At 41.0% G+C, this 27,875-nt stretch overlaps 1 protein-coding gene across 1 annotated transcript in view; it reads left to right on the plus strand.

Moving 5' to 3' along the window:
* The first annotated feature begins 5,352 nt into the window (after positions 1-5,352).
* LOC109409715 (importin-7) overlaps positions 5,353-27,875 on the plus strand; it is a 43,932-nt gene continuing 21,409 nt past the window's right edge. Inside the window, exon 1 of the mRNA XM_019683207.3 lies at positions 5,353-5,791. Within this exon, the coding sequence (XP_019538752.1) occupies positions 5,708-5,791 (84 nt within the window). The 5' untranslated portion in view covers positions 5,353-5,707. The remainder of the gene's footprint in view (positions 5,792-27,875) is intronic.

Consider the following 27,875-nt stretch of genomic DNA (forward strand, 5'->3'; position numbering starts at 1 on the left):
AACATCCATAAATTACGTCACGCTTTTAGGGGGGAGGGGGGGTTCAGCAAAGTGTGACGACTCATACAAAACTTTCAGAGTTCTCATACAAAAAGTGTGACATAGGGGGGAGGGGGGATTGAAAATGGGCAATTTTTGCGTGACGTAATTTATGGACGTTCCCTGACCTAAATTTTCCAAAGCTATCATGGAGTGACCATTGAGAGGTTCATGGTTGTTCAACGTTACTATGTAACACGAAACTATCTCATGTTACAGTGATTGTTTTCATCAACTAAGCTCCATAAAAGTAAGGATTGCTCATAATATCCCAAAAATATATAACAAGGCTTATTGTTCCTCGAACTACTTTTGTAAATACACTACCTACTACTAAACGTAGTGGCAAAAGCTATTATCAGAAGTGTAGACCTGAAGCTATGGTCTCTGGAGTAGTTTGGTTGATCTGAAATATTTAAAAAGCTTCTTGGAATGACTCATGAAAAGTCAGGAAGATTACAGATTACAGTTGGATGCATAATGTTACAGTTCATTGTGAGAGTAACTACTGTTACTGTCAAGAGCTAAACTTCAGGACAGTTTGGACGACCCTAAATGTCCCAAAGGTTTATAATAATATCTAGTGAACCTGAAGGTCCAGTAACCGCGAATGATTATGCAACATTACTCAGTATATCAGATATGGCTGCTATTACGAGAAGATATCAGATATGGCTGCTGTTACCTGAAGTTCTGGACTCTAAGATAGTTTGACTAATCTGGGATATCTATATAGACTTTTCAAATTTCAAGAACTTCACGGATTCCAGCAGATTATGTAGCATTATTTATGGTGCCAACACATGAAATTATTCTTGTAGATTTGAAGGACTTCATTATAGGACAGTTTGGATGATCCTGAATGTTCCAAAGGTTTATAATAACATCTAGTAGACTTCATGTTGGTCCAGTAACCGCGGTTGATTATGCAACGATACTCAGTATATCAGATATGGCTACTGCTACGAGTGCAGATATGAAGTTCTGAATTCCGAGGTAATTTGGCTAACCTGTGGCCGAATCACGGCGCACAGTTTCTTCGAAGAAAAGAAAATTTCTTCCAATTGCCCACCAGCACGAAAATTTTCTTCTCTTCAAAGAAAAAGTGCGCCGGAATTCGCCTACTGGAATATCCCTTGGTGTCTATAAAAGACTTTAAAGATTTCAAGAGCTTCACTAATCCCAGTAGATTATGCAATGCTATTGTTTATGGCGAAAACACATAAAATCATGCGTGTTGATTTGAAGGACTTCACTATTGGACAGTTTGGAGCTGAGGTTTGGAGCACCTGGAACATCCCAGAATAACACCTTTTGATATTATTGACGAAGGTAAAATGAATACACATGAATGTAACCCATATCCAAATTCAGCTTTTAGAACAACTGGTATGTCAGGTTGACAAGTATGTTCAGGATGTTCTAGGTTGTCAATAAAGTCTCAATTCACATTTCCCTTTATTCCCTAACAGAGGACTCAATTTGCAACCACTTTGCCGAAGACAGTATTCTGTTTCATTAAAAGTGTGAATTTATACAGCCATTTCAATGTTGTGAGAATACTGTACAACAACCCTGCAAAGCTTTGATTCGATAAAAATAATTAAATATAGTGGTAACTGTGGTGGATGCAGTTAGTTCAAAGCCTTACCATCTGAAACATGTAGTTTCCCCAAAGTTCTGCAGGTTTTTTTCTGCTTTTGTTTTTGGGATATCTTGGTTTGGGAAAACAGGGGAAAACTAGTGTCGCCATCTATCGTCCCCCCCCCCCTTCGGAAAAAAAAAACCGCAAAAAGCTTTGCCGTCTTTTCTATGGATAGACGCTTGCAGCAAAAACCTAAACTCAACGAATCCTCATACAATTGGGTTTTTAAATTTTGAAAAATGTATTGATTTTCTGATTTTATACGAAAGAGCACCTTTTTCTGAGCCACTTTGATTTTTTTCAGATTTTTAGAACTTTATTTAGGCACCTAAAATCAATTTCAAAGAGATTTTTTGAAATCACCTTTTGACAGCTGGGCCACTGTTTGACAGCTCCGCCCAGTACAAAATGCGGCGAGGGGTGATTCGGCTAGTCGCTCCCATATAAACTTCGAATTAATTTTTAAATAGGTTCTCGGGCACCAAAATTCATGAAAATTTGGATTTCGGCTCAGATTGACATGCAGATTCAGAATATAGGATTATCTCAACACCGTTAAAGAAGCCAATATCGAATTATCTCAACATCGTTAAGGGCGGACGGGACGGTCGAGGAAATATCCGCCATTGCTCTGTGGCTACTAAGATGGTAATCTCAGATTCTACTTCATATTTTGCAACAAAAACCTATCATTGTGTATGCTCACTTGCAGTGCATATGCTGATTGGTTTTCAACATCTTCAGTGCGATAGAACTCGAGATTACCATCTTCAAAATCGCGAGGCAAATTGTTAGAAAGAGAGGCAAGATAGGAAAAATAACACGGCGTCCCGTTTCACCTTAAAGAAGCCAATTGGTTGGGTTTTTAAAATTAGAAAAATTCAATGATTTTATATATTTAAACGGAAGAGCACCTTTTTCTTAGGCCCTATGATTTTTTCAGATTTTTAGAACTTTGTTTAAATACCTAAAATCAATTTCAAAAAGATTTGGGAAGATTCAATTATTACGCCCATCGTTTTTTGGGATTTCTAGACCTCTCCTCCCCCCTCTGTCACGCAATTTTCCTATACCCAATACACGTACTGTCACACTTTTCTAGACCGTTTTTGAGGGCAAGGACGGCAGTATTAACTGATGCCGAAAGAGAGAATAAGGGGCCGTCCATATACCACGTGGACAGAAAAATCGTGGTTTTTGACCCCCTCCCCCCTCCCCGTGGACAAGCGTGGACTTTACGTTGACCCCTGCCCCCCTCCCTCAATGTCCACGTGGACATAACAAAAAATTCTTCACTTTTTCGATTTAAAATTTTTTTTTTGAAAGTGATTTTTGTGGTAAGTAATGTTTTATATATAGTTTCTGAATATTCTGAAATTCTCGTAATAGGTACAACTTATTATTTATTGATTTTTTAACGTAATAATTGCAAGGGGAAACCCCTTTTGAGTGACTACTTTTCAAGTATTTCTAAAAGAAGTATGTACATACAACATTATTTTTAATTGAACGGAATGTTTTTTAATCCATGATTGTCATAATTTGTTGAGAAATTTCTCCAAATGGTCTTTCATTGTGGGATTCTCCAGGAATTCCGCCGCAGATTCTTTCAGATATTTAACTGAGAATTCATAGTGAAATTTTTAAGGGGATTCTTCACCCAGAATTCCTCGCGAAATACCACGCCAAATTCATCTAGGAGTGCCACTGGGAAGTCCTTCAGAAGCCCAATGGAGATCCTTCGGGAAATCCTCTAGAAGTTCCACTAGTGATTTCTTTTGAAACCCCACTAGGATTTCCTCTTAGGATTCCGCTGGGGGTTCTACAGGGAATTATTTTAAAAGTTCTTCCGGGAGTTGCTTCGGGAACTGTCTCATAAGTTCCTATGGGAATTCATCCAGATGTTTGGTAGGGAATTCCTCAAAGATTTTCTCCGGGAATTTCTTTAGGAGATACTATTGGGTTCACAAGGTATGCTTCTAGGAGTGTCACTCCAGAATTTTCACCTGGAATTGCTCTAGCAGTTTCTCTGAAAATTCCTTTAAGACTTCCACCAGGATTTACTCTAGGAGATTCAGTGGGATTCTCGCGGAAACTCCATTTGGAATTCTTTCGGAAGTTTTCCTGGGGATTCTTCTAAGAAATGCTGCGGTATTGCTACATGCGGGAATTTATGCGAATCCAGTGTTTTCAAAGTTTCACCGTGGTTTTGTTTTTTTTTCAATAATTCATCATAGAATTCTGTAGGGAGTTTCTCTGCGAGTTTTCCAGAAACTCCTATGAGGATTCTTTCAGAAGCTCCGAACATTCTGGTAATTTTTACGGGAATTCTGACAGAAACTTTCCCGGGAGTTCTTCTGTATTTTTTCTGGCAAATCTTCCTGAAGTTTCCCAGGGAATTCTGTCAGGAGTTTCTCCTGGAAGTTTTCCGAAAGTACCATCGTTAATTTGAACTAAAAATGTTTGCACGGATTTTTCTGGAAGATCCTCTGCAAAAGCTTCAATAGTTTCTTCGAAAATGTCTGCTGGAAATCTTGTGGAAGTTTCTTCGAATGTTTTCCGGGACTTTAATCCAGGAATTCTATTAAAAGAGAACTTTTAGTTCTTAGGAGAACTCTTCCAAATTGCTTCGATCTTGTCGTAAAGTCAGATATCAGTACCCAATCTTTGTGCTTTGGCAACAGATGCGAAGAAGGCAACTCTCATAACAGCATTCTAGGACTGTAACACCTACGAATTTGTGCGACACGCTTGATCTTAATACTAGCTTATGCTTATGATAAGTTCACCGAAACTTTATCCGGGAAATCCACCAAAATTACGTCCTGGAATTTCATGTTGTAACTCCTCCCGACTTTTTTTAAAATAATTCCTCAGGATTTTTTCCAAAAGTTGCTCCGGGAGATGCGTCGGAAATTGTTTCGAAAATTACTTATTATTATTATTTGTTTGGATACACTAACCAAACAAATAATAATAATAAGTAATTTTCGAAACAATTTCCGAAGCATCTCCCGGAGCAACTTTTGGAAAAATCCTGAGGAATTATTTTAATTTATTTGTTTTTTAATTTTTATATCAATGTTGTCCACGTGGACATTTGTCACACCCCCACCCCCCCTCTCCGTGGACAAGCGTGGACTTTTCGCGAACCCCCTCCCCCCTCCAAGTTGTCCACGTGGTATATTGGGCTCTGCACGAAACTCTCACTCTCTCTTTCACTCTCATTGAAATTTGGTAAACAACAAGGCCAGGAAATGTCAAAATCCCATACAAAATCAAAACAGTGCAGTGCCCTATGGACGGCCCCTAAGTAGGAGATTGGTAGGAGATAATTATGACGTCTCTGTGCAAGCTCCCATGTCAACTTTTTTGGCTTGCATGCCAAAAACATGCGTGGAAACGGCGGAGACTTGTTTTGTCCCCCCTGAGATCAGCAATAAAAAATATAACCCAGCATTCTTGAACATCCCAATGTATCCTATATTCAAACAAATTTCCTTCATTCAAATATCAATCAAGCAAAAAGTGCAAGTTGATCAAATTTGGCAACACGTCGCAACCGTAAACACTGATGCATGTGTGCGTGCAAACGATTCCCTCCCACTGGCGCGCGTGTGTGTGCGTGCGCGGTGTCGATCAACGTGTTTCGCGCTGGTCTGTGTCATCATCATCAGCCGTCATTCGGTCGGCACTTCGGCACGGCAGTCTTTTTGGTTTTTCATCGTAGCACGGAGTGCGAACCCCGCGTGTGTTGCCGGGAGTGTGTGAAAATTTTAGCATCCCAGAAATCCAAATCCAATCCGCTACGGAGGATAGGAAATCCAGTGACCGTGTGGAAATCCGTGGTCGTCGTCGGTTTGCGGTCCGGACGTTTGTGTAAACTGCGCGTTGACGAGTGTCCGGCGGCGGGCGTGTTTTGTGTCGAAAGAAGAATCAGGGGCCATTATTGTTGAGGCAGTGCTCCTTGGGAATTTTTGATTGGATTACCAGCAGGCACGAGGCTATCGCTCAACACGAAAGATGGATAACGCTAAAATTTGTGAGCTGCTCCGTGCCACCATCGATCCGAACCAGCGGCTCCAGGCGGAGGAACAACTAAACCAGGTAAAGCATCATTCTAGAAATCCGATTCCGACGGAATAAAACCATGTGCTCGCTTGGCTCTCTGATTGGGCCGGAAATTGTGTCACTAGTGGCAAAACTGATTTCGAGGGGAAATTGTGAATCGTGAGGAATGCATTCCCAGGAGGGGAGATTTCATTGGAGTTGATTTATATTGGGTGTTGATTTCCCACAAGGAAGCGCTGGAAAAAAAGTTGCGAATCCGTCATGCTGTGCGAACATTTTAGCCATCTTTTCGTGAAATTCTTCTGGACAGCAGCTTCCGTGATTGTGTTGGTGTTTTTGCGTGACGGACCAGAAAAACCCGAAGACGAGAGTGTTATTTTCGTTATATTTTGACGTGCTCTGCAGATCATGGCAGGGTTGCCATTTTCAGCATAACTGTATCAATAAGAGGCAGACGAGTATTTATTATTATTTATCATCTTGCGTTACATTAGAAAAAAGTTTTTTAATTGGCTTCATTAGCGATGTTGAGATAATCTTCTTCTTCTTCTTTATGGCTCACGTCCCAACTGGGACTTGGCCTGCCTCGCTTCAACTTAGTGTTTTTTGAGCATTTCCACAGTTATTAATTGAAAGGCTTTCTTTGCCTGCCATTGCATGAATTTGTATATTGTGAGGCAAGCACAGCACAGCACATGTTGAGATAATCCCATATTCTGAATCTCCATGCCAAACTGAGCCGAAATTCAACTTTTCATGAATTTCGGTACCCGGGAACCTATTTGAAAATCAGTTTAAAGTTTGTATGGGAGCGATTTGTCGAATCACCCCTCGTCGCATTTTGTACTGGGCGGAGCTGTCAAACAGTTGCCCAGCTGTCAAAAGGTGGTTTTAAAAAATGTCTTTGAAATTAGTTTTTGGTACCAAAGTAAAGTTCTAAAAATCTGAAAAAAATCATAGTGGCTCAGAAAAAGGTGCTCTTTCGTATAAAATCAAAAAATCAATACTTTTTTTTTAATTCGTTTGTGAACAATTATTTAGGTCCTTTGGAATACGGGCTTGGTGGTCTAGTGGCTACCGCTTCTGATTCGTAAGCAGAAGGTCCTGGGGTTCAATCCCTGGCCCGTCCCTTTCCGCCTACTTTGTATCTTTCTATTTACTTTCGAACTCTCTTTCTTCTCTACATATACAACTCATGTATATTCATATGTTCAGAGCCATCGCTAGAACCAGAAACGATTTGCAAAAATTCGTTTCCCTTCCTTCCAACTTCCACAGCACAGTGTAACAATAATCACCACACAATCTATCACCTTACGAACACTATAAAATATCCCCTATCAATGGATCGCATCACCGACCCAACGATGACTCCCAGATCTCCCATCCTTTCCGTCTAACAAATACCCCAGTCCGTGCTGGTTGTGGGGATGCAGAGGTGCTCTCAGTCTTTAGTAGCAACAACCAGCACACTCTAACATTCCTTTCCCTTCCCAACGGACTATAAGGACGTGGCCGGCGCCGTTATTGATCAAACATGTATGAGCTGCTTAAATTGCACTTTGAGAATAAGTGGAGTATCCCAGCCCTTATTCATTTGGATCTCAGTGCAATTGGTACCAGCTCAGATCAATCACGGAGGGGCAACCATTGACATGTAGGGTATTGTACTATTTGGACAGATGTACCTATTTTGGGCACTTGCCGCTCTAAGTCAATTTCAAACCAAATTATTTGAATTTTTGTACAGAGTTAGATAATGTACTCAGCCAAATGACCTTAAGATTTCCATAAGTCCCAATTTATGGAATGGCCTTTAAACAATTCATAATGATCCGAATGAATTTCATAAGGTCGCTCTATGACGATAAATCGTCTCACAGTTTGGCTTTTATATATGTTTAGCAACATGGTTTCCTCAAGCGTCGGTAGACGTGTGAATAAGATACGAGTTCAGTGATCCCGACGTTCATGGATCGAATCCAGTCTGCATCATTTTTAAATTTTTTTGTTCTTTTTATAAGTCTATCTTATGAAATTTGTCATAACTAGCACGATCAATTTTCATTAGGTATTCTTATGGCATCCATAAGTTTTAGTTATAGCAAATTTTCATAAGGTATTTCGATGAATTTCGTAAGTTTTTTTCGCTGAGTGTGTACGTGCCTTACTATATACAAAATTTCAAGTCAATCGGTTTGAAAATGACTTAGTTATAGCGACAAGTGTCCAAAATAAGTACATCTACCCAAATGGTACAAGACCCTATAGTCAGATTTGATCGTTTTTTTTTTTGATCGAATTATTTAGATCCTTTGGATCCACCCACGTACATCAACCAAACTACACGGAACCAGAAATCAACCCAAATATAGATTATTATCACTCATAAATTGTGTGAAGCTCTGAGTGGGTATTTTTCGTCTGATCCCGGCTGAAAATAAAAAGAAAAAGGAAATCACTCAAAGGGGCTTTTCCCTCTTTCTAAATTTTTGTTAAAAAATAAAATAAACTAAGTCCCGGCTGAAAATCGTAACCCATCGCAAATATGTTTCTACCCAGCGTTGACTTCCCTGTAAGTACCCTGTAATGGGTTGAAATAAACGCACTTTTGGGTAATCGACAAAAACCCCAAATTTCCCGGATAAAAACTAACCATAGGGTATTTGGTGAAAATCATTCCTGTACCATACAGTGTACCAGCTACAATATAGTGTATTGTAATGGAATGGTTCGCTAAAAGCTTTGCACATTGGTAGCTACTATACATTTACATCCGATTTTTATGTAACAATATATTATACTGTTTTTCTTACGTTTGAACCATTCACTATTCCGAAACAATCTTTTTCCGTGCATTTTTAATTATTTATTCAGTTTATGATTTTTTCCGTGCTTTGTTTTGTTGATGTTCGTGACATTTTTGTTGCAAAGGAAATGAAAGTGAAAAAAGGGAATAAGTTGAAACATCTATTTAAAGTCAATAAAATGTTTAAATAAAGTGGTAAACCAGGTGTCCTAAGGACTGCATATCCAAGAGATATGGTGGGCTAGGTATGTAGAGTGCGATGAGAGGAATACGAATGTAGGTCAACCCGGAAAGACGCAGTCCAGATTACCGTAAATCAGTGGATGAGTTCAACACTATTCTTTCTCTTCTTCTCTCATGTGAAATTGCCTTGTAGGGTAAGAAATCAAACTTTGAACTAGTCAAATTGTAATCTTAATTTGAACCATTTCGAAATTCATTAAAAAGACGTACTTTTTAGGCAAATATTGTCCCGAAAAAGATGTTAAACAGCTTTCCGTAATATAACCTGATAACATGGACTTAAAAAGCATTGAAAAAAGCGTTTTTGTCATGGAAAACAGGCAATTGAAAAATCACTGTGGTTTCACCCATTTCCCTCCAGAGAAAGCATATTTTCGGTGCACTCGTACAGCTCATACATTGTATCACACGCAATATGTGAACACGTCAAATGAAAGCCTTTTTATCGTAGAATCGACCAACCGAATAATATTCCGCATTATTTGTCATAAAATTATCAAATTTAAGTAATGTGGAAAAGAGGGAAAGGAGTGGTTGAGAAAAACGTAAAATAACTTTTATTTAATTCAAATATACACGGACGCGGAGATGCGTGCGCATCGGTCGGTAGCACTCATAGAACTGATTTTTCTTCTCTTTTTGCCGGGGGGGTGTACCAATCGTCCCACACGGCCACTCCTGACATCACTTCCGGCCCGGAAGTGACCACGGCTTCACGGAATCTCCAGATGTCGATGTCTTGCTCGGTCCTTCGCCATCCGGATCCAATTTCCGGACCTCGTATCGATCATTCGGCCAAACACCGACGATTTCGTAGGGTCCAAAATACTTCTGCTTCACTTTTTGACCAACACCGAACTGCGTCTTCGGTATGGCCACGACATCGCCGAGTTGATACTTCCTCGATGGCTTTCTTCGGAGGTTGTAGTACTTTTTATTCTCTTCCTGAATCTGCTTAATACTCCGGTGAGCGGCTTCTCGTAATTCGCTGCGTGCTTGTACGAAGTCTTCCTGAAGTTCGTGCTGCAGTACCTCATGCAGAACTTCATCCTCCTTGGTCCTCATCTTCACACCGGTCAGAAGTTCGAACGGCGTAGTCTGGATCGCACGCTGCCAGCTGTTGTTCAAACACTTCTGGACACTGGCGACATGACTGAACCATGCTTCGGGCTTTTCGATTGACAACTTCGTCAGCATCGGGATAATGATACGGTGGACGCGTTCCACCTGCCCATTGCCACGGGGAACTCCGGTGACAATTGTGTGTAGCTCAATATCTTCGTCAGAGCAGAATTTGGTAAAGACTTTCGACGTAAAGGCTGCACCGCGATCGCTGATGATCCGGCGGGGATTCCCGAAAATTTCGAAGATGATCCGAAGCTTCTTCAACGTTTCCTCGGCTCCTGTCGATTTCATCGGGAACAGCCAGACAAACTTCGTGAATCCGTCGATCACCGTCAAGATGTAATTGTACGCCTTCCGTGTCGATGGCATCGGTCCGATGTGGTCAACATGCAGCGTGTCAAACGGTACATCTCCCTTCGGAATTGGCTTGAGCTCTCCTTCTAGTTTTCCTCGCTTCTTCTCGCCGATGATACAAGGAACACACGTGGCGATACAGTCCTTGATCTTGTCCTCCAGCCCTGGGATGTAGTAGTCGCCGTTGATTCGTTCTTTCGTCTTCTTTACTCCGAAATGGCCTTTTTCGTGAGCTGCTCGTATTATTGCCGATTCCATCGCTTGGGGCACGTAAACTCGTTGGTTGTTGCCGTCACCTTCGTAAAGAACGCCGTTCCTGATACTGTACCCGTCGTAGTTGCCGTTTCGCTCTATTGCCGTCATAATCGCTTTGGCTTTCTCGTCGCTCCGCTGACCTTCAGAAATTTGCGCACTTACCGAAGCTGAGAGCATCAGAACGTTCGCTCTTGACAGAGCGTCGACGTGCGGCATCTTTGCTCCGGGACGATGTTCCACTTCGAAATCGAACTCGGCCAAATCCACAATCCAACGGGCCACACGAGCGTTCATCTTTTTCTTCGTCAGCGTGTCCTTGAACGCTCTGCAGTCGGTGACGACCTTGAACTTACAGCCCAGAAGGTAGCATCTGAACTTTTTGACTGATTCGACTACAGCCAAAGCTTCATGCTCGAACGAATGGTAATTCTGTTCGGCGCCACTGGTCAGTCGACTGAAATAATAACAAGGGTGGAACTTACCGTCGTCTTCCGCACGTTGCATCAAAATGCCTGCCAAAGCGTATTTGCTCGCATCCGTATGGACTTCGGTTTCGGCGCCTTGTTGGAATATCCTCAAAACAGGGTAGCTTGCGAGGATTTCCTTGATGCGATTGAAAGCAGCAATCGCTTCGTCGTCAAAATAGAATTTGGAATCTTTCTTTAACATACCTGATAGTGGGCGGGCAACGTTGGCAAATGAGGGTACAAACTTTCGGAAGTAGCTTGCTAGACCATAGAATCGCTGAAGCTGCTTCACCGTCGTCGGCATTGGGAACTGCTTTACCTTCTCGATCTTGGCCGGCGCAGGTTCAACTTGGCCATCGTGCACCACGTAGCCAATGTACTCCACACGTCGTTGCAGGAACACACACTTTGCCCAATTGAACCTTAAACCCGCCTTCTCGGCCACACTCAACACTTTTCGCAACTTTTGCATCCCTTCTTCTTCATTCTTCGTCGGGATGATAATGTCATCGATAAAAGCGATGATCGTTCCATCACTGATTAGGTCTTTCAGCGCAGTGTTTATGAAACGTCCAAAAGCATTTCCACTGGTACACAGACCGAATGGGGCACGTAGGAATTCGAACTGTCCATCACTTGTCACAAACGATGTGTATTTCCGACTCTCTTCATCGACAGGTACGTGGAAGTAGGAATTCTCCAAATCCAACGTAGTAAACACTCGCGCACCGGACAGCTTGTCAATCTGTTCTTCCACATTCGGCATGGGAAACTTGTCCCGAACCATCTTCTTGTTGATCTCACGGTAGTCAACGCACACCCGACGCGACCCATCTTTCTTCGGCACTACCACTACGGCACTCGCGTACTCGCTCTCGGATGGCATGATGATACCGTTCGCCAACCACTCGTCGGTTTGCTTCTTGACGACGTCTCTCTCGAGAGGAGCCAAGCGTCGCGGATTCACGCACACAACGTCATTGTCACACAGTTTGATTTTCAGCGTATTCGACGCCGTCACAGACGACTGCGGCTCATAGCTCTCGATCAGATCCACCACTTCTTCACGGTACTGATATGGTACGACAATTTCGTTCTTCCCAACGTATTCTTCGATCCTGCGGATCCACTTTGCTTCGCATTCCGGTTCAATCACCGGGATCTTCTTGATTTGAACGCCGTCCGGGGTGATGGAATAATCAACAACTCGAAGAAAATCCATTCCGAGCAGCGTCTTCATATCGATCGCTTGCTGCGGCACAACGTAAACAAGGATCTCGTACACTTCATTTTCGATCGAAATGTTTAGCACTGATTCCCCACACACAGCCTTCACATCGCCTCCGTAACCGCGCACTTTCATGTCCGATTCTTCCATCTGGGCGCCATTCTTCACCAACTCCAACCAGAAATCATTTCGGACAAGAGAAATCTCGCTTCCCGTGTCGACGGTCGCACTGACATCATGTTCGCCAATTTTCACCAACACAGAAGGATTGGCACTCGTAGCACTTTTCATCGTGTTCACTTTCGAAGCACTCTTCTTACCGCCGTCGTGCTGTTTTACTTTTTCGCCCGACTTTGGGCAGTCCCGCGACAAATGTCCGAACGAATTGCAATTAAAGCACTTCGGCCCATCACTCTTCTGTGGGCAATCACCCGCGACGTGAGCACTATCACCACAATTGAAGCAGTACTTCTTCGAACCAAGTTTTTCCGACGACTTTTTGCACTCCTTTTCACGCTGGTCCTTTTTCTTCTGGCCTTCGTGTGGCTTCGGCTTTGCGCCACTCTTCTTCTGCACCTTCTCAAAATTCAGCAGCTTCTCCTTCAGCTGACGGATTGTTTGCGCCTCGTACAACAGCGATCGGTGGAATTCATCGTCGGTTATGCCGTCGACGACGTACTCGCAAATGCTCGGCTCGTCGAGATCGATAGAGAGAGCAATGCGTTGCATCTCGTAAATGTAGTCACGGATAGCTTCGTTCGGCTTTCTCTTCCGCGCTGCTAGCTGGCGGTGGACGTCACTCGCACGGATGAAAGGGGCAAACTCTTTGATGAGGGCACTCTTCAGTTTGGCAAACGATGTGAGATCACGTTGCGCAAACATGAATCGACGGGCTGTGCCAGTCATCTTCTTCCTGCACATGATGAGCTTCTGTTCGTCGTTCCACAAAGCTGTGCGGGACATCGCTTCGAACTGCGACATCCACAGTTTCACATCCTGTCCATCTTCGGCGCCGAACGTGTCGATGCTGTCCTCTACGTCTCTGAACGAGTACGGCTGGCGTCGTTCAGTCGTAACACGATCACGGTCTTTCGGGGTGGACATGCGTCGGTCTCTCGTCAGCGCCGTGAGAAACTTGCTGGAGCTCTCACTAACACAACTGTGTCCGCCGTCGGAGCTGCCGTCATTGGCATCATCGTTGTCGTCATCCTCGTCTTCGGTGGCATCGTCGAGGCCGCCGTCGTTACCGCCGTCGTTGCGGTGAACGCCGCCGTCTGCACTGTTGCCGTCATTTTCGTGGTCGTCGCCTTCGTCGTTTCGGCCACCAATACCACCATCGTCATGTGGCCCGTCGTTGCCACCGTCGTTGTGTTGCACGCCGTCTCGTACCTCGCCGTCGGCACGAACACGACCGTCGTTTGCAACCAGCGTCATATCGTGGTATGCTACTCGTTGGGCCATCTCTTTCTTACATCCTTCGCGAGACAGGCCACGCTTCTCGCACTCTCGCTCGAGTCCAGCTTTGGTGAAAACTTTGCACAATTCGTCCACTTGTTCCGCCATCTTGGCTTCACTCCGCGTTTTCACCAAATCGAACTTAAACCGCACTTTTTCGCGAATTTCGCGCGTCGATCGGACAATTTCTCGATTAACTCCTTCCCGGACGAGCCCCCATGTGGAAAAGAGGGAAAGGAGTGGTTGAGAAAAACGTAAAATAACTTTTATTTAATTCAAATATACACGGACGCGGAGATGCGTGCGCATCGGTCGGTAGCACTCATAGAACTGATTTTTCTTCTCTTTTTGCCGGGGGGGTGTACCAATCGTCCCACAGTAATTCGTACTTGGAGAATGTTATCTTAAGTTGAACCATTTGTAATCTAAATTTGAACTAGTAAACGGGGGCGAGCTTCTAGTATTGGCCTGCAGACTGCGCTAGTGGTTGTTTTGTTTACTCTTGAAGGGTGAAAAAATCCAAATTTAGTTTCCAAGTTCCTGAAGAGTTTAGAACATTCTAAGTTGAAATTCCACTGCCTAATGAAACTTAGTTATGGGAAATAGCAGATCCATGTGTTTTTCTATTGTTCAGCACGAAATTGGCTGTTGTAGGAGATGCTCGAGCTGCTGCCGCCAGTAGTTCAAATTAAGATTAAAATTGGTTCAAATTAAGATTAAAATCATCATTGACGAATATTCGAATTTTTCAATGAAACTCGGTGCAAATACAAACTTTTTACCACTTAACAGAAAGCTTATACCCGTGGCTTTCACGTACATAAGATTTTGCCGAAGTAAATTATTTCCATGTGAGAGAAAAAATCACTCAAAATTTGCGCTACTTCGGAAAGCCGCAATTTGGTTCAACTTTTGATTACCTACCCTACAACAACCGAATTAAATGCGATTTATCTTTGACATTTTTAACATAAGGACTGGACACTGAAACGACTTCTGATATAAGTTCGTCTTCGCTTTTTAACCTAACTTATAGTTGAATCGAACTTGACAGTTTTCTCATGAGTTGTTATACATATTTCATAGTTCAGTCAAACTGGAGCCTCAATATTGCAATAACGGTTAAGCACGCTGTAATGATACTTATGTACCTCGTCACCCACTTCATGCAACTACATTAGTGGTCTAATAACACTTAGCGCGCTAGGCATAGTTCCATCATGCCGCTCAAAGTGTTGCCACAAATAATGCTTAGTTTGCAAAACCCAGTTATCTGGCTGGTGGGACATGGGAGCCTAAGGGTGCTATTACACTCTTTGTCCAGACGCCAAATATTTGACCACTTTTGACAGATAAATTTTGGCAGGTTGTTTGGCTCTGTTTGTCCCTATTCGTTTTTCGAGAGTGACAAATATTTTTGTTTGCCAGGTACACCTTGGTCAAAATTTAACTGTCAAAAGTGGTCAAATATTTGGCATTGGTCAAAGAGTGTCATACTAGCTTAAGCTTCAACTGTTAATGCAATCAGAGGCTACTCAGACTTAGACGAGTTTAGGTTAGTTTGACTAGAACTGCCATTATCGAAGGAACATCACCGACGAACCGACGTGACAGCTAGAACAAATAAATTCAAATTTGTTGTCCGCGACGCCATGATGAAAAATAACCAAACACTATCGCCACCTCTATAACGGCTCGCGATGATTTGATAGCTCGACACCGAACCCCCGTGTGTTCATATAGGAAACGGTTCGCGTCTGCGCTGATTTGACAGAAGCGATCGCTCGCTTCGGTGGTCGTCCGTTAAATTTGGGGGGGACACTTTTGAATCACCACTGTCACGTCGGTTCGTCGGTGGGAACATGACGAGATAATATAACATTATATGGTTTATCTAATGTAAAACAATACAACATAACAAAAGAGAACCATTCCAAAACCATGATTAAATTTATAACCTGTAGTGAAATTACAATTAAAAACTCATTGACCGGGGAAGGCTCGATCACCCTATACTTACCTGCCAACTATATTCACCAAGCGAACAAGGGAAGGCCAGAACACTGCTAGGGAATTTGCTCTCTCGCTTTTAGGGTTTAAAAGATATGAGTTGAGTCTTATCTAATGTATCTACTGCATGGTTTCCCAAACTGTGGGTCGCGACCCCCTAGGGGGGTCGCCGGTCTTCATCCAGGGGGTCGCGAGGGACAGTAAAATATGTTACTGTAACAGACAATAAATGAGGGAATTTCTATGGTGGGTCGCGAAAACTACGTCTGCTGGCAGAAGGGGGTCGCGCGACCTGAAAGTTTGGGAACCTATGATCTACTGTATTCTCTAATTTTTGTCTGTATAGGTGTGGGTTAGTTTTGTGGTTACAAATTCACATTTGGTTTCGTTGGGGCCCATTTCTGCTCGGTGGTGGTGGAGGAAGGGAGGAGATGGAGTCGGACGTACCTGATGAACCATGCGGTGTTCGTGCCATGCTGCTTCGGAACGTTGAGAGACCGGCGCTTCGCTGGCCGAAGCGGAGGGGGGGGGGGGTTTCGTTACCAGGGCGGTTGAGAGGTCGACGCCTTGCTCAATGGTGTTGTGGGAACCGACAGGTGAACTTTACCGGATAAAATAAACGATAGACGAGTCGTAAAATATATCGCGTGTTTATTACTCTCTGCTGTTGACAAACTACAAACTACAAACATGGCGGCGCTTACGCTCGGCTTCCACTCAATCAGGGTTGAAGCTAGGGGTGCACACAGTGGTGGCAGCGTGCACCACAGTGTCTTGCTGACCGGTGTCTGCTGGCCCTGGGCATTACAGGGGTTGGATGCCGACGGTCGAATCATCGGATGCCACCTGGCGGTTGGTATCGCCTGGAGATGTGTGTCGTCCTTCGTAGGGTATCGGATACGTAGGTCGAATAGCTGTGCTGGACCGTCCACGAATCTATGCGATCCAGTAGCAGGAATAGTTTCACTAGATTTTGGCGCACTCTAACTTACTCCGTAGAAGTAGAATTCGTCTTCATTTTCCGCAGCCACTATTATCCGGCCCAAAGCCGGATTTTTACTTTGCACTTTCCCCTTTTGTTTCGTGTCGAGCTTGTTCAACGTGCGGTTGGCACCCGATCCCGGACTTTAATAATCTCCCCAAAACTCATCACTCGATCTTCACCTCGTTTCTCCAAAAATCCTCCTTTCCATCCTTCCATTCCCATCGTCACTCCTTTCCCTTCCTCTAGATACTCCACCCGGATTTGGTATTGTTGCATGATAAATTTGCTCCCGTTTTCGATGCATTTTCAAACGAGGGGCAAAGAATAGATTTTATGACAATTTTTGAATTTAACCTATCAGAGGTTCCCAACCTCTTTTTTTTTCTTCAATCATCTTAGCATAACTAACAATATTATAAGGTCTTTAGTTACATTTTTACTAATAATAGGTATAGGATAACCAACACAAACAAATCTTTATTTTTTTAACAAATTATTTACAACAACAAACAACTAGTTAGGCCTGGCGCTCCATTGTTGCCGACGTTGTCGGTAACAATTCTCCCCTCGATAGAGTAGGAAAATTGTACCAGCAATTTTCCGTTGGATATCATTTTTGTCCCTGAACGCTTGCAAGGCTCAGGTCGAATGTCGTAGCTTTCATTTGGTGCCAGGAGAACTGGAATTGGTTGACAGACGGCTAAGATATTTATTATGATACACTTGGTAAAAAATCTCAAAAGGTTTAGTTGTATGAATCCTAAGTACTCTTCGAAAGATATCTCTGTAACCAAATGTCCAATCGAAATAACATTTCTGGGCGATCTACTAGGATGCTGTAGCTTTCATTTGGTACCAAGCGAACTCAAAGCGAATGACAAACGGCCAAAATATTTATTATGATACACTTGGTCAAAAATCTTAAAAAAAGTTTAGATGTATGACTCATAAGTACTCTTCGAGAGATATCTCGGTAACCAAACGTCCAATCGAAAAAAAAATCAATAGCGTTCTACTAGAATGTAGTAGCTTTCATTTGCTTCCAAGAGAACTCTACACACACACACACACACACACACACACACACACACACACACACACACACACACACACACACACACACACACACACACACACACACATACACACACACACAGACATTTGCTCAGTTCGTCGAGCTGAGTTCATTGGTATATGAGACTCGGCCCTCCGGGCCACGAATCGTAAGTCGGTTTTTCGAGTACCCTTCTTATGGGTGTAATAGGGGTAAAAACATCCCACGGTCTACTGATATTAACTATTGTGGGCGGATTGACGCATGAACCCCGTTTATTGGACAACCCGTAACGTGGGTAGATCACCTCCCGAATAAAAAATACAGTAGAAAAACCGAATGTTGCATTGTAACAGTACTATTTAAAACCATATTTTTACAATAGAAACCACTGTAAAAATAAAAATACAAAAACAATAAAATGTAATGTAGAACACCATACAGTAAATTGTAAATAAGATTTTTACAATATACTATACGGGTTGTTAAGTATCGTAACAATATAAAAAAATATTTTTCTCCATATATATTTTTTTGCAAAACCATACATTATATTGTAAATGAATTGTTATAAATTCTGATACGTGGGTTTTAATAAACCGTACATTGTATGGTACACGTATGGTTTCAAACAACAAAATGTACCGTAAATATATTGTTTTTAATTGTAGTTTCACCACTGGTTATGCATTTAATTAAATGGTTTTGGAATGGTTCTCTTTTGTTATGTTGTATTGGTTTACATTACATAAACCATGTAATGTTATATTATCTTGTCATTTTCCTCCTGTTAATGGCATCTTAAGCCTGGAACACATAGCGTCCGTTCCGTCGAGGTTTGCGTTTTTTTGACAGTTTTCCCATGGGAAATGTGTCAAACTACTGTCACGCACACGCAAACGTATGCATTGTGTGGGGCACTTTAGGCTTACTAGCATTATGAGAATGCGCTTTGGGAATTCTCCAGAGCGTTTTGGATAACCCTTCATATATTGGATCGCCCACGTCTAAGTCTGAGTTGAGGTCTAAGTAGTCTCTGATTGCATTAACAGTTGAAGCTTAGGCTCCCATGCCCCACCAGCCAGATAACCGGGTTTCGCAAACTAAGCATTATTTGTGGCAACACTTTGAGCGGCATGATGGAACTATGCCGAGCGCGCTAAGCATTATTAGACCACTAATGTAGTTGCATGAAGTGGGTGACGAGAATAGAGTTAATAAACTATAGAGGACGAATGTCGCTGCTGTTCCCTTTGTTCTCGCTCGCAAACATGTCGGGTATCTACACTCCCGTGCAAAAGTTTGGGGTCACCCCCTCAAAAACATGGAAATGTTTTTCGGTCATATCTCAGTCATCTTTCATTTAATCCACTCGTTCTTAGACTCTTTCGAAAGATAAAGAGTTAAATTTGATTCGTAGGTGCTTTCTACAAATTTCATATGAAATTTTTAGTATGAAAAGTTTACCTAAACTTACATGTTTTTCCTATATCTGTACGAAATATTGTTTTCCGTGTAGTTCAAAATTGGGTCGACCAAATTTCAAAATTAAAGTTGCATTAGAACCCTATGTCTATCCTCTTTGAGAGCCATTCGTTAGATTTTAGCGGAAAAATTCATAACATAATTTAAATGATCGAGTTAGGTTTACAAGTCACCGTGCAAAAGTTTGGGGTCACCCCTTAGTATGCTGTATCGTGCAAAAGTTTGGGGTCACCTTCCAAATGAAGTCTGAGTCGGATTTTTATTCAAATCGTCATTGTTTTTGGTGCAACTCCAATTCCTTCTTTGATATTTGAATGGCAAGACACAAAAATGGTTATGAAATGTTCATAAACTAAGTTCTAGACTAATTTAAGGTAGAAACGGTATATAAAATCCATACTAAATCAGCTAAGTTCGTTATATAAAGTGCGAAAGAGGATAGAAGTGAGATAAAAATGACTAATTCGTGAACTCTACCCTATATAACAGTAAGTGTTAAAACACAAATATACCATTACCCTAAAATCCTAAAATCGTTTTGCTGCTTCCTTTGTTGTTTCACGTGTGAACAAAGAGTCCCAATGATCGAACCTTTGCACGATATTCTAGAAAGCAAAGCAAGATAGAATAATTTAAATGAAAGGTCCTTTAGATTAACCAGACCAGATAAGGCGAACTCCTTAAAACAAAGCAGTTGTGGCATGATGAATTAATCAACAATGGTCTTAGAAGTCGCCAAGACAAATCAAAAGATCTTTGGATCATAGGTGGAAAACAAGCAGTAAGTGAAAGGGCCTTCAAGATCAAGACACACAAAGTAGTTGAACTAGTTTGTGACACGATGAGGAACTTATTGATTTTTATCCATTTAAACTGGCAACCACGAACAACCTGAATCTCGAAATGACAGCTCCTCGCAGCACACGCAAAACTCACGAAACCAACACAAACAAACTCCATCCGAGCATCGCTCGAGCGCGCGAGTGTTGTGGCGTGTGTAGTATCCCGCATCTTGCCCATCTCGTCATGCGCCCCCTCTCTGGGAAGAAGTAACTGGATTGGAAGAATGAGAGATAAGGAGTTGTGTATGTCCCTTGTCTACAAGCTACATACTTGTACCAGCTGGAAGATTGCTGATTTTCCTTTCAGTTAAATTCCCGGCAATAGCTGGCAATAGAAAATGTTTGGATGATACTGTTTGATTACCATCCTTTTTAAAACTTATTTATTTTGCGTACACGGAACCACCAAACTACCCAAAATTGAGTTCTATTGACGCAATCCCATAGTTCCGCCCAATAAGCCAAATTTGAGTAAATCGAATAAACTCACACTAGGTAAATTGCCTTTACCTCCAGCAAAAAATATACTTAAGAGTAGCTAAATTCAACCCAAGACCCCACCTCATTCAACCCAAATTTGAGTATACCTACATTTACTCAAAATTGGCTTATTGGGCTCAAGGACCCCCATTGGGTAGATGCATCTCTGTTTGTTTTTGACAACATCGGTGGGGGAAAGATGGAAAACAACCTAATTTTGGGTAACTAGTTTATTCGATATACTCAGCTTTGAGTAAAATCGACCCAAAAATTAGGTAGTTTGATTTCTCCGTGTACTGAGCGCAGTACGCTCTGGGCAGTCTGGATTCTATTTATGCTGATCGCGCCTCAACTTCTGTGCGGTCTTACGGGGTCTTACGACTGGTTGGTTTTAAAATGAAGCTTATTTTCCTTATTCTGGACTTAAAACATAATATTTTTAATTATGAAGAATTCATTTAAAATACATTAAAATAAAAACAAGCATTAAATTACTTTGGGCTTAGTGTGAGTGGTAATAGTTGCGTTGGATAAGGACTTTTCTTTTGCCTTTTTACTCAAACCATTCCTGTGCGACAAACGGCTGTCCTTCGGAAATGTAATCCAAACGGTTACTCTCTGATGAGTGCTTTTACACCTTGCTAGGCAAACGTAAGAAAATCGTAAAAAATTGACCAAACTTTTCGGGGTCGTTTGCACTCGGCCGGGAAATGTAAACAACCCCAACAAACTTGTTTCTTCGACAACGTTGTAATATGAAGGCCTCCGAGTGCTACAGGTTTTGTCTCCTGGCCTGGAATGTTTAACAGCTATCAAAATAGATTAATAGACAGGCATATCTATAGATATCATAGATATAAGCCAGCACGATGGAAAAGGCGGTGTTTGTTTGCCAATATCTCTAACACTTGGATGGTGTAATCGAGAAACATTTTATTGTTATGATTCATTGCTTATCTATGACTAACGGGTTGAGGCGTGATTAAAAAAAACAAACTTTGGATGGTAAAGACAAGTAAACTGCACTTGCTCTACATCCGAAATTTGAAATCAGTATAAAGGCCCAAAATTCGCTGATTTGATTGTCCCTTACTCTAATGTTTAGCTTTAAGCTTTCGCTTGTGTAATAGGTAAAAATCTACACTCCCGTTCAAAAGTTTGGGGTCACCCCCTCAAAAACATATCATTTTTTTAGGCCCATATCTCCGCCAATTTGCGTCCGATTTCAAAACCCTAGGTTTCATTCAAAAGATAATAAGTCAAAAAAACTTTGAACATGATTTAAAAGAAACTTTTTCAAAAAATTTTGTATGTAAACTTAACCCAAAGTTGCCAAATTTTCTAAAAAATGAATATAAACTTACGGCAGTGTCGCTGGAAGTTGGGTCGACCAAATTTTAAGATGAGAGCGGTAATATGACTCATTTTCTATAAGCTTTCAACTGCTTTTAACAGAACTTAGCTAAAAAATCTAGAAAAAAAAGTTATTAAGTAAATTAATCCTTGATGTCATCGACCAAAAGTTTGGGGTCACCCCTCAATATGATGTATCGGCCAAAAGTTTGGGGTCACTTTCGTAAAACATGGAAAAGTGATTTGGTTAAATCTTCGTCATCTATAGTTTAATTTTAATTATGTTTGGCTCATTTCAAAGATAATTAACTAAATTTACGTTTGATGTCTTCAACTTAACGTATTTAACAATTTTTGTATATAAAAATGTTATGTAAAGTTAGCACATTTTATCACGCTTCAAAAAATGAGGCAACTTTACGTTAAGTTTTAGTATGTAAATTTCAACAAATATTTGTGGTTCAATGTCTATACAGTAAGTATCATTCATTTTGTTTCAAATAAGCCAAGAAGAATTAAAATTGAATGAAAGATGACAAAGATATCAACAAATCACTTTTCCATGTTTTACGATAGTAACCCCAAACTTTTGGCCGATGACATTAAGGAATAATTTACTTAATAACTTTTTTTCTAGATTTTTTAGCTAAGTTCTGTAAAAAGCAGTTGAAAGCTAATAGAAAATGTGTCATATTACCGCTCTCATCTTAAAATTTGGTCGACCCAACTTCCAGCGACACTGCCGTAAGTTTATATTCATTTTTTAGAAAATTTGGCAACTTTGGGTTAAGTTTACATACATTTTTTTTGAAAAAGTTCCTTTTAAATCATGTTCAAAGTTTCTTTGACTTATTATCTTTTGAATGAAACCTAAAGTTTTGAAATCGGATGCAAATTGGCGGAGATATGGCCCTAAAAAAATGACATGTTTTTGAACGGGAGTGTATAAGTTTGTGAGAGTGATGCTTTTCGGCATCACTGACCAATTTCAGCGGTGACCAATTTCAGGAAGATTTAGGATTTTTTTACTCGTGCATTATTTTTTCTGGCTAAACTCTTTTGAGGACTAACCCAGGATTTACTCTATGATTTTCTTCAACATTTTTTCCCAGTAATGAATAATGGAAACCCGTCCGAACATTTTTTCAAAATGTCTACATAATGCCTACCATGACTAACTGGAGATCTTTCAGTCATTAAGGACAAGGTATTTGGAGTACATAGCTCAAATTTTCTAGAGCACCGTTTTTAGAACACTGAACAATCAGCGTGATGCATTTACAGCCATACCCGTTCACCGGTTCTAAAAAACGGTGCTCTAGAAAATTTGAGCCATGTACTCCAAATACCTTGTCATTAATCATCCAGTGTATCTATGTTTATTGGCAATCTTGGAATGTCCTGGATCTCTATTCCTCTAAGAATAAACCTTCAGAATTGTTCCGTATATTGTTTTACATACTCATATACTACATATACTCATCTCAGAGTATAATTTTATAAAGATGTCAAATGACGTATTCTCAATGATACCTGGAAGAATTTTCGAAGGTATTCTCGTAAAAGCCTTGAAACTATCACTGGAGGAAATCCTCGAGTTATTCCTGTGAGAATTCTTGAAGGGAATGCCTTGAGAAATTCTTGAAGAATTTCCTGATGGATTCCCTTGAGAAATTTCTGAAAGTATTTTTAGCATTTTTAGCATGTAAATATTTATATGTTTAGAGTAAGTCACAGTGACTTCTACGCAACCAAAGCCTGCGCTGCCGTGACTTTTTAGTGGTATGTGATGCTTGGAAGAATCCCTGGAGGACTTATTGTCTCGCAAATTGTAAAAATTCCTAATGGAAACTTGTGAAGAAACTGCTGGAAGGATTCCCGGAAGAATCGCTGTATAATTTTCAGGTTGTTGCATGCATCCTTTTTAAATTATCTTCCAACACTATTCGCTGGAGAAAATTCTTAAAGTTATTAAAGAAAATCATGAGTTAATCCCGGATAAATTCTTGTGTACATCCCTAAAAAAATGATAGAAAAATTTCTTAAATTTCTGAAGAAAAACATGGTTCAAATTTTGAAGTGAAACTGAGAGGAATTTCTGAAAAAAAAAATCACTCCAGGAATCCCTGGAAGAATTTCCGGAGCAATCTCTGGAGGAATTTCTGAAAGTATAGGGTGCGGGCACCGGTTTGGGCCAGTCTAAGGGAAATTATTTTTATAAAAATAACCAATAATCCTTTGAAAACAACCAATACGTCCAAAGAAAGGTTTCAATCTATATTTTGAAGGAAAAATGCAGAAATCATGCCAATTCTTGATTTCTGTATTAAAAGTGGCACTGGCCAAAATAGAAGCTCTGCCGCAGTTTTGGCCATATTCTTAAGTTTGGTTTCTATTTTGGCCAATCACGTGTATTTCTTATGGGAGTGGCCAAATTAGAAGCACCCTGGCCAAAATAGATATATGGGAGCAGATTTTTTAAGGAAATATATTTTTTCTTCAAGTTTTCAATCAAAATGTGTGGTTTTCATAGCTGTAATCACAATATTATATTAGGATCTACTAGTAAAAAATTTACGTCGATTTAGATCGCAACAGGCTCAATACCGCACTATGGCCAAAACTGAAGCTTCTACCCTACCTGGAAGACTTTCTAGATAAATTCTGGGAAGACTTGCTAGAGAAATTTCAGAAGAAATCTGTTAAGGAATTTTTATGAAGAAATCCCTAGAAAAAAAATTCTGAAGAAATCTCTTGAGGAATTTCTTGAGGAATTTCTTGAGGAAATCTCAGAGAAACTCCTGAAGCAATCTTTGGAGGAATTCTTGGAGAAATCCTTGAAGAAATTCCTAGAGGAACCCCTGAAGCAATTCCTGGAAAAAAATCTAGAGAGAATCCTGGAGGAATGCCTGGAGGAACTGGATAAATTCTTGAAGCAATCCCTGGAAGAATTCCTGGAAGCATTTCTGGAGTAATCTCCAGAGGAATTCTGGGAGGAATTCCTGGAGAAATTTCTAAAAAATCCTTTGAGAAGATCCAGGAGGATGTCCTGGAAGAATGCTTGGAAGATTTCCTGGAGGAATCTCTGGGAAAATCCCTGGAGAGATTCGTGGAGAGAAATCCCTGAAGAAATTCCTGGAGGACCCTAGAGAAACTTTTGAAAGAATTACTGTATGAATTTCTGGAAAAATCTCTAGAGGAATTCTGGGAGATTTCTATTTCTGAAAAAAATCCCTTGAAGAATTTCTAGAGGAATTTCCGAAAGACATACTGGAGAAATCGTCGAAGAGAGATTCCTTCGAGAAATTCCTTAAGATATTCCTGGAGAAATTTATAACTTAATTTCTGAAGGATGTCCAGGAGCAATTCGTGGATCAATTTCTGAAGAAACTCATGGAGGGATACCTGGATAAAATCATGGAGGAATTCCTAGAAGTATTTCTGTGGGAATTGCAGGAGGAATCTCAACTGAAATACTTGAAAACATACTGGATGAGTTTCCAGGGGAATCTTTAGAGAAACTCTGGGAAAATTCCTAAAAAATCCCTTGTGAAACTCCTGGAGGATTTTCTTGAAGAATTCCTTGAGCAATTCTCTAAGGAATTTCTGGGAATCCTTGGAGAAATTTGTCTAGAAATCCCTGGAATAATCCTGATGTAATTCCTGAAGGAATCACTGCATCAATTTCTGGAGAAATCCAGGGAAAAATTCCAGAGATAATCTTGGAAGAATTTCTGAATGAATTGCTGACAGAATTTATGAAGGTATATTCCTAGATTTATTCCTGAAGAAATTCATGAGGGAATTCCTCGAGGAGACACTGGAGAAATTCCTGCAATGAAGTCCTGGTGGAATTGCTGGAGGAGTCCCTGTATCGATTCCTGGAGCACTATCTGAAGGAGTTCCTGGAATTCCTGGAGGAATCCCTGAAGCAATTCCTGGAGAAATATATGGAGCAATACCTGGAGGAAGTCCTGAAGGAATGCATGAAGAAGGAAACCTTACAGCAGTGATCACCAAAGTGCGGCCCGCGGGCCGCACGTGACACCGAGTTCCGTAGAATTTCTTGCAAAGTTGCTTATGGAGGTTGTTCTACTCCAAAAAAAACCTAGAATAAGGTGTTGGATGTTTCACAAATGGATCCAGGAAGTGCAATACAAACAGTTGAAAAAAAAGGCCTGAGGATCACTGCCTTACAGGAATTCTTGGTGGAATTCCTGGAGGAATTCCTGAAGGAATCGCCTGCGAAACTCCTAAGAAAATCTCTAGTAGAATTTCTGGAGGAATTCGTGGAGCATTTTTTATAGAAATCCCCGCAGGAATTAACAGAGGAATTCATGAAGAAATTTATGGAGGAATCTCCGAAGGAATTCGTTGCGGAATACCAGCATAATTCCTGAAGATTGAATTCTTGGAGAAATCCTGAAGGAATTCTAGGAAGACTTCGTGGAGGAATCTCTGTTGCAGTTCCTGAAAAAATCCCTTGAGGAATACCTGAAGAAACTCCAGAAGGAATCCCGGAAGCAATTTCAAGAGGAATTCCCAAGGGAATCCCTAAACAGTCCCTGCAAGAAGTACTGCATTAATTCCTGGAGGAGTTCCTTATACACTGAGGAAACTCATCTTAAGAAGGTCATAAGGTTTGTCTTATAAAATTTTGATATAAGAAAAGGGTTTGATTTCCATAAGAAATTCTTATGAAACCGTTTCATAAGACGTCTTTTGAAATATTTTGGCACAATTTTTTTTCACGATTTATGGTCCTCTATCACCCTTTAAAAAGTTTGCACTCACGAACCTAACACCCTGTATTTTTTCTAGGTATTACAGAAATTCTTCCAGGAATTTGTTATGAAAGCTTCCCTGGGATTTCTTGAGGTTGTTTTCATGGGATTGAATCCGGGATTCCTCATGGGATTTCTTTAGGAATTCCTCTTGGAATTCTTTCAAGAACTCCTCCAGGAATTGATCCCTTATGAATGTCATTTGCAATTACCTCCAGGATTCCTCCTTGGGTTTTTTCAAGAACTCCTGTAGGGATTTCTTCGGGAGCTACTACAAGGACTCCTAAACAACTCTTAACATTCTTTCAGGATTTCTCCAACAATTTTATCTGCGATTTCTTCAGGAATTTCTCCAGGGCTTCACTCGGGAATTCCTTCTGTGATTCTTTCTGGAATAACTTATTTAAAAAAATCCTCCAAGGTCTCCCAGGGAGTCTTTGAATTTCTCCAGGAATTCCTCCTTGTATTCTACACTGAGGCAAAAAGAAATTCATTAGACAGGTCTTATGAAAATACTCATAAGAAGGCTTTTATAAATATCATAAGATATCTTATGAAACGATAATAACGATCAACGATCGATCGATCATCGATCAATTCTGACTATACATGTCAATGGTTGCTCCTCCGTGATTGATCTGAACTGGTACCAGTTGCACTGAGATCCAACTGAATAAGGGGCTGGGACATTCCGCTAATTTTAGCAGCTCATGTATATTTGATCAATAACGGCGCCGGCCAAGTCCTTATAGTCAGCTGGGAAGGGAAAGGAATGTTAGAGTGTATTGGTTGTTGCTACTAGAGACCGAGAGCACTCTGCGTCCCCACAACCCGCACGGACTGGGGTATTTGTTAGACGGAAAGGATGGGAGATCTGGGAGTCACCGTTGGGTCGGTGATGCGATCCATGGATAGGGTTATTTATAGTGTTCGTGATAGATTGTGTGGTGAATAAGGTGAATAAGGTCAAGCGGCACAACACGCTTTGGTTGCATAACTTATAGGCGTTATATATACACTGTGCTGTGAGTGGAAGTTGGAAGAGATGGAAACGACTTTTTTTCAATTCGTTTCTGGTTCTAGCGATGGCTATGGACATATGAATATACATGAGTTGTATATGTAGAGAAGAAAGAGCGAGAGAAAGTGGATAGAAAGATACAAAGTAGGATGAAAAGGACGGGCCAGGGA

This window comes from Aedes albopictus, chromosome 2 (genome assembly GCF_035046485.1).
Source record: "Aedes albopictus strain Foshan chromosome 2, AalbF5, whole genome shotgun sequence".
Taxonomy (NCBI): Eukaryota; Metazoa; Arthropoda; class Insecta; order Diptera; family Culicidae; genus Aedes; species Aedes albopictus.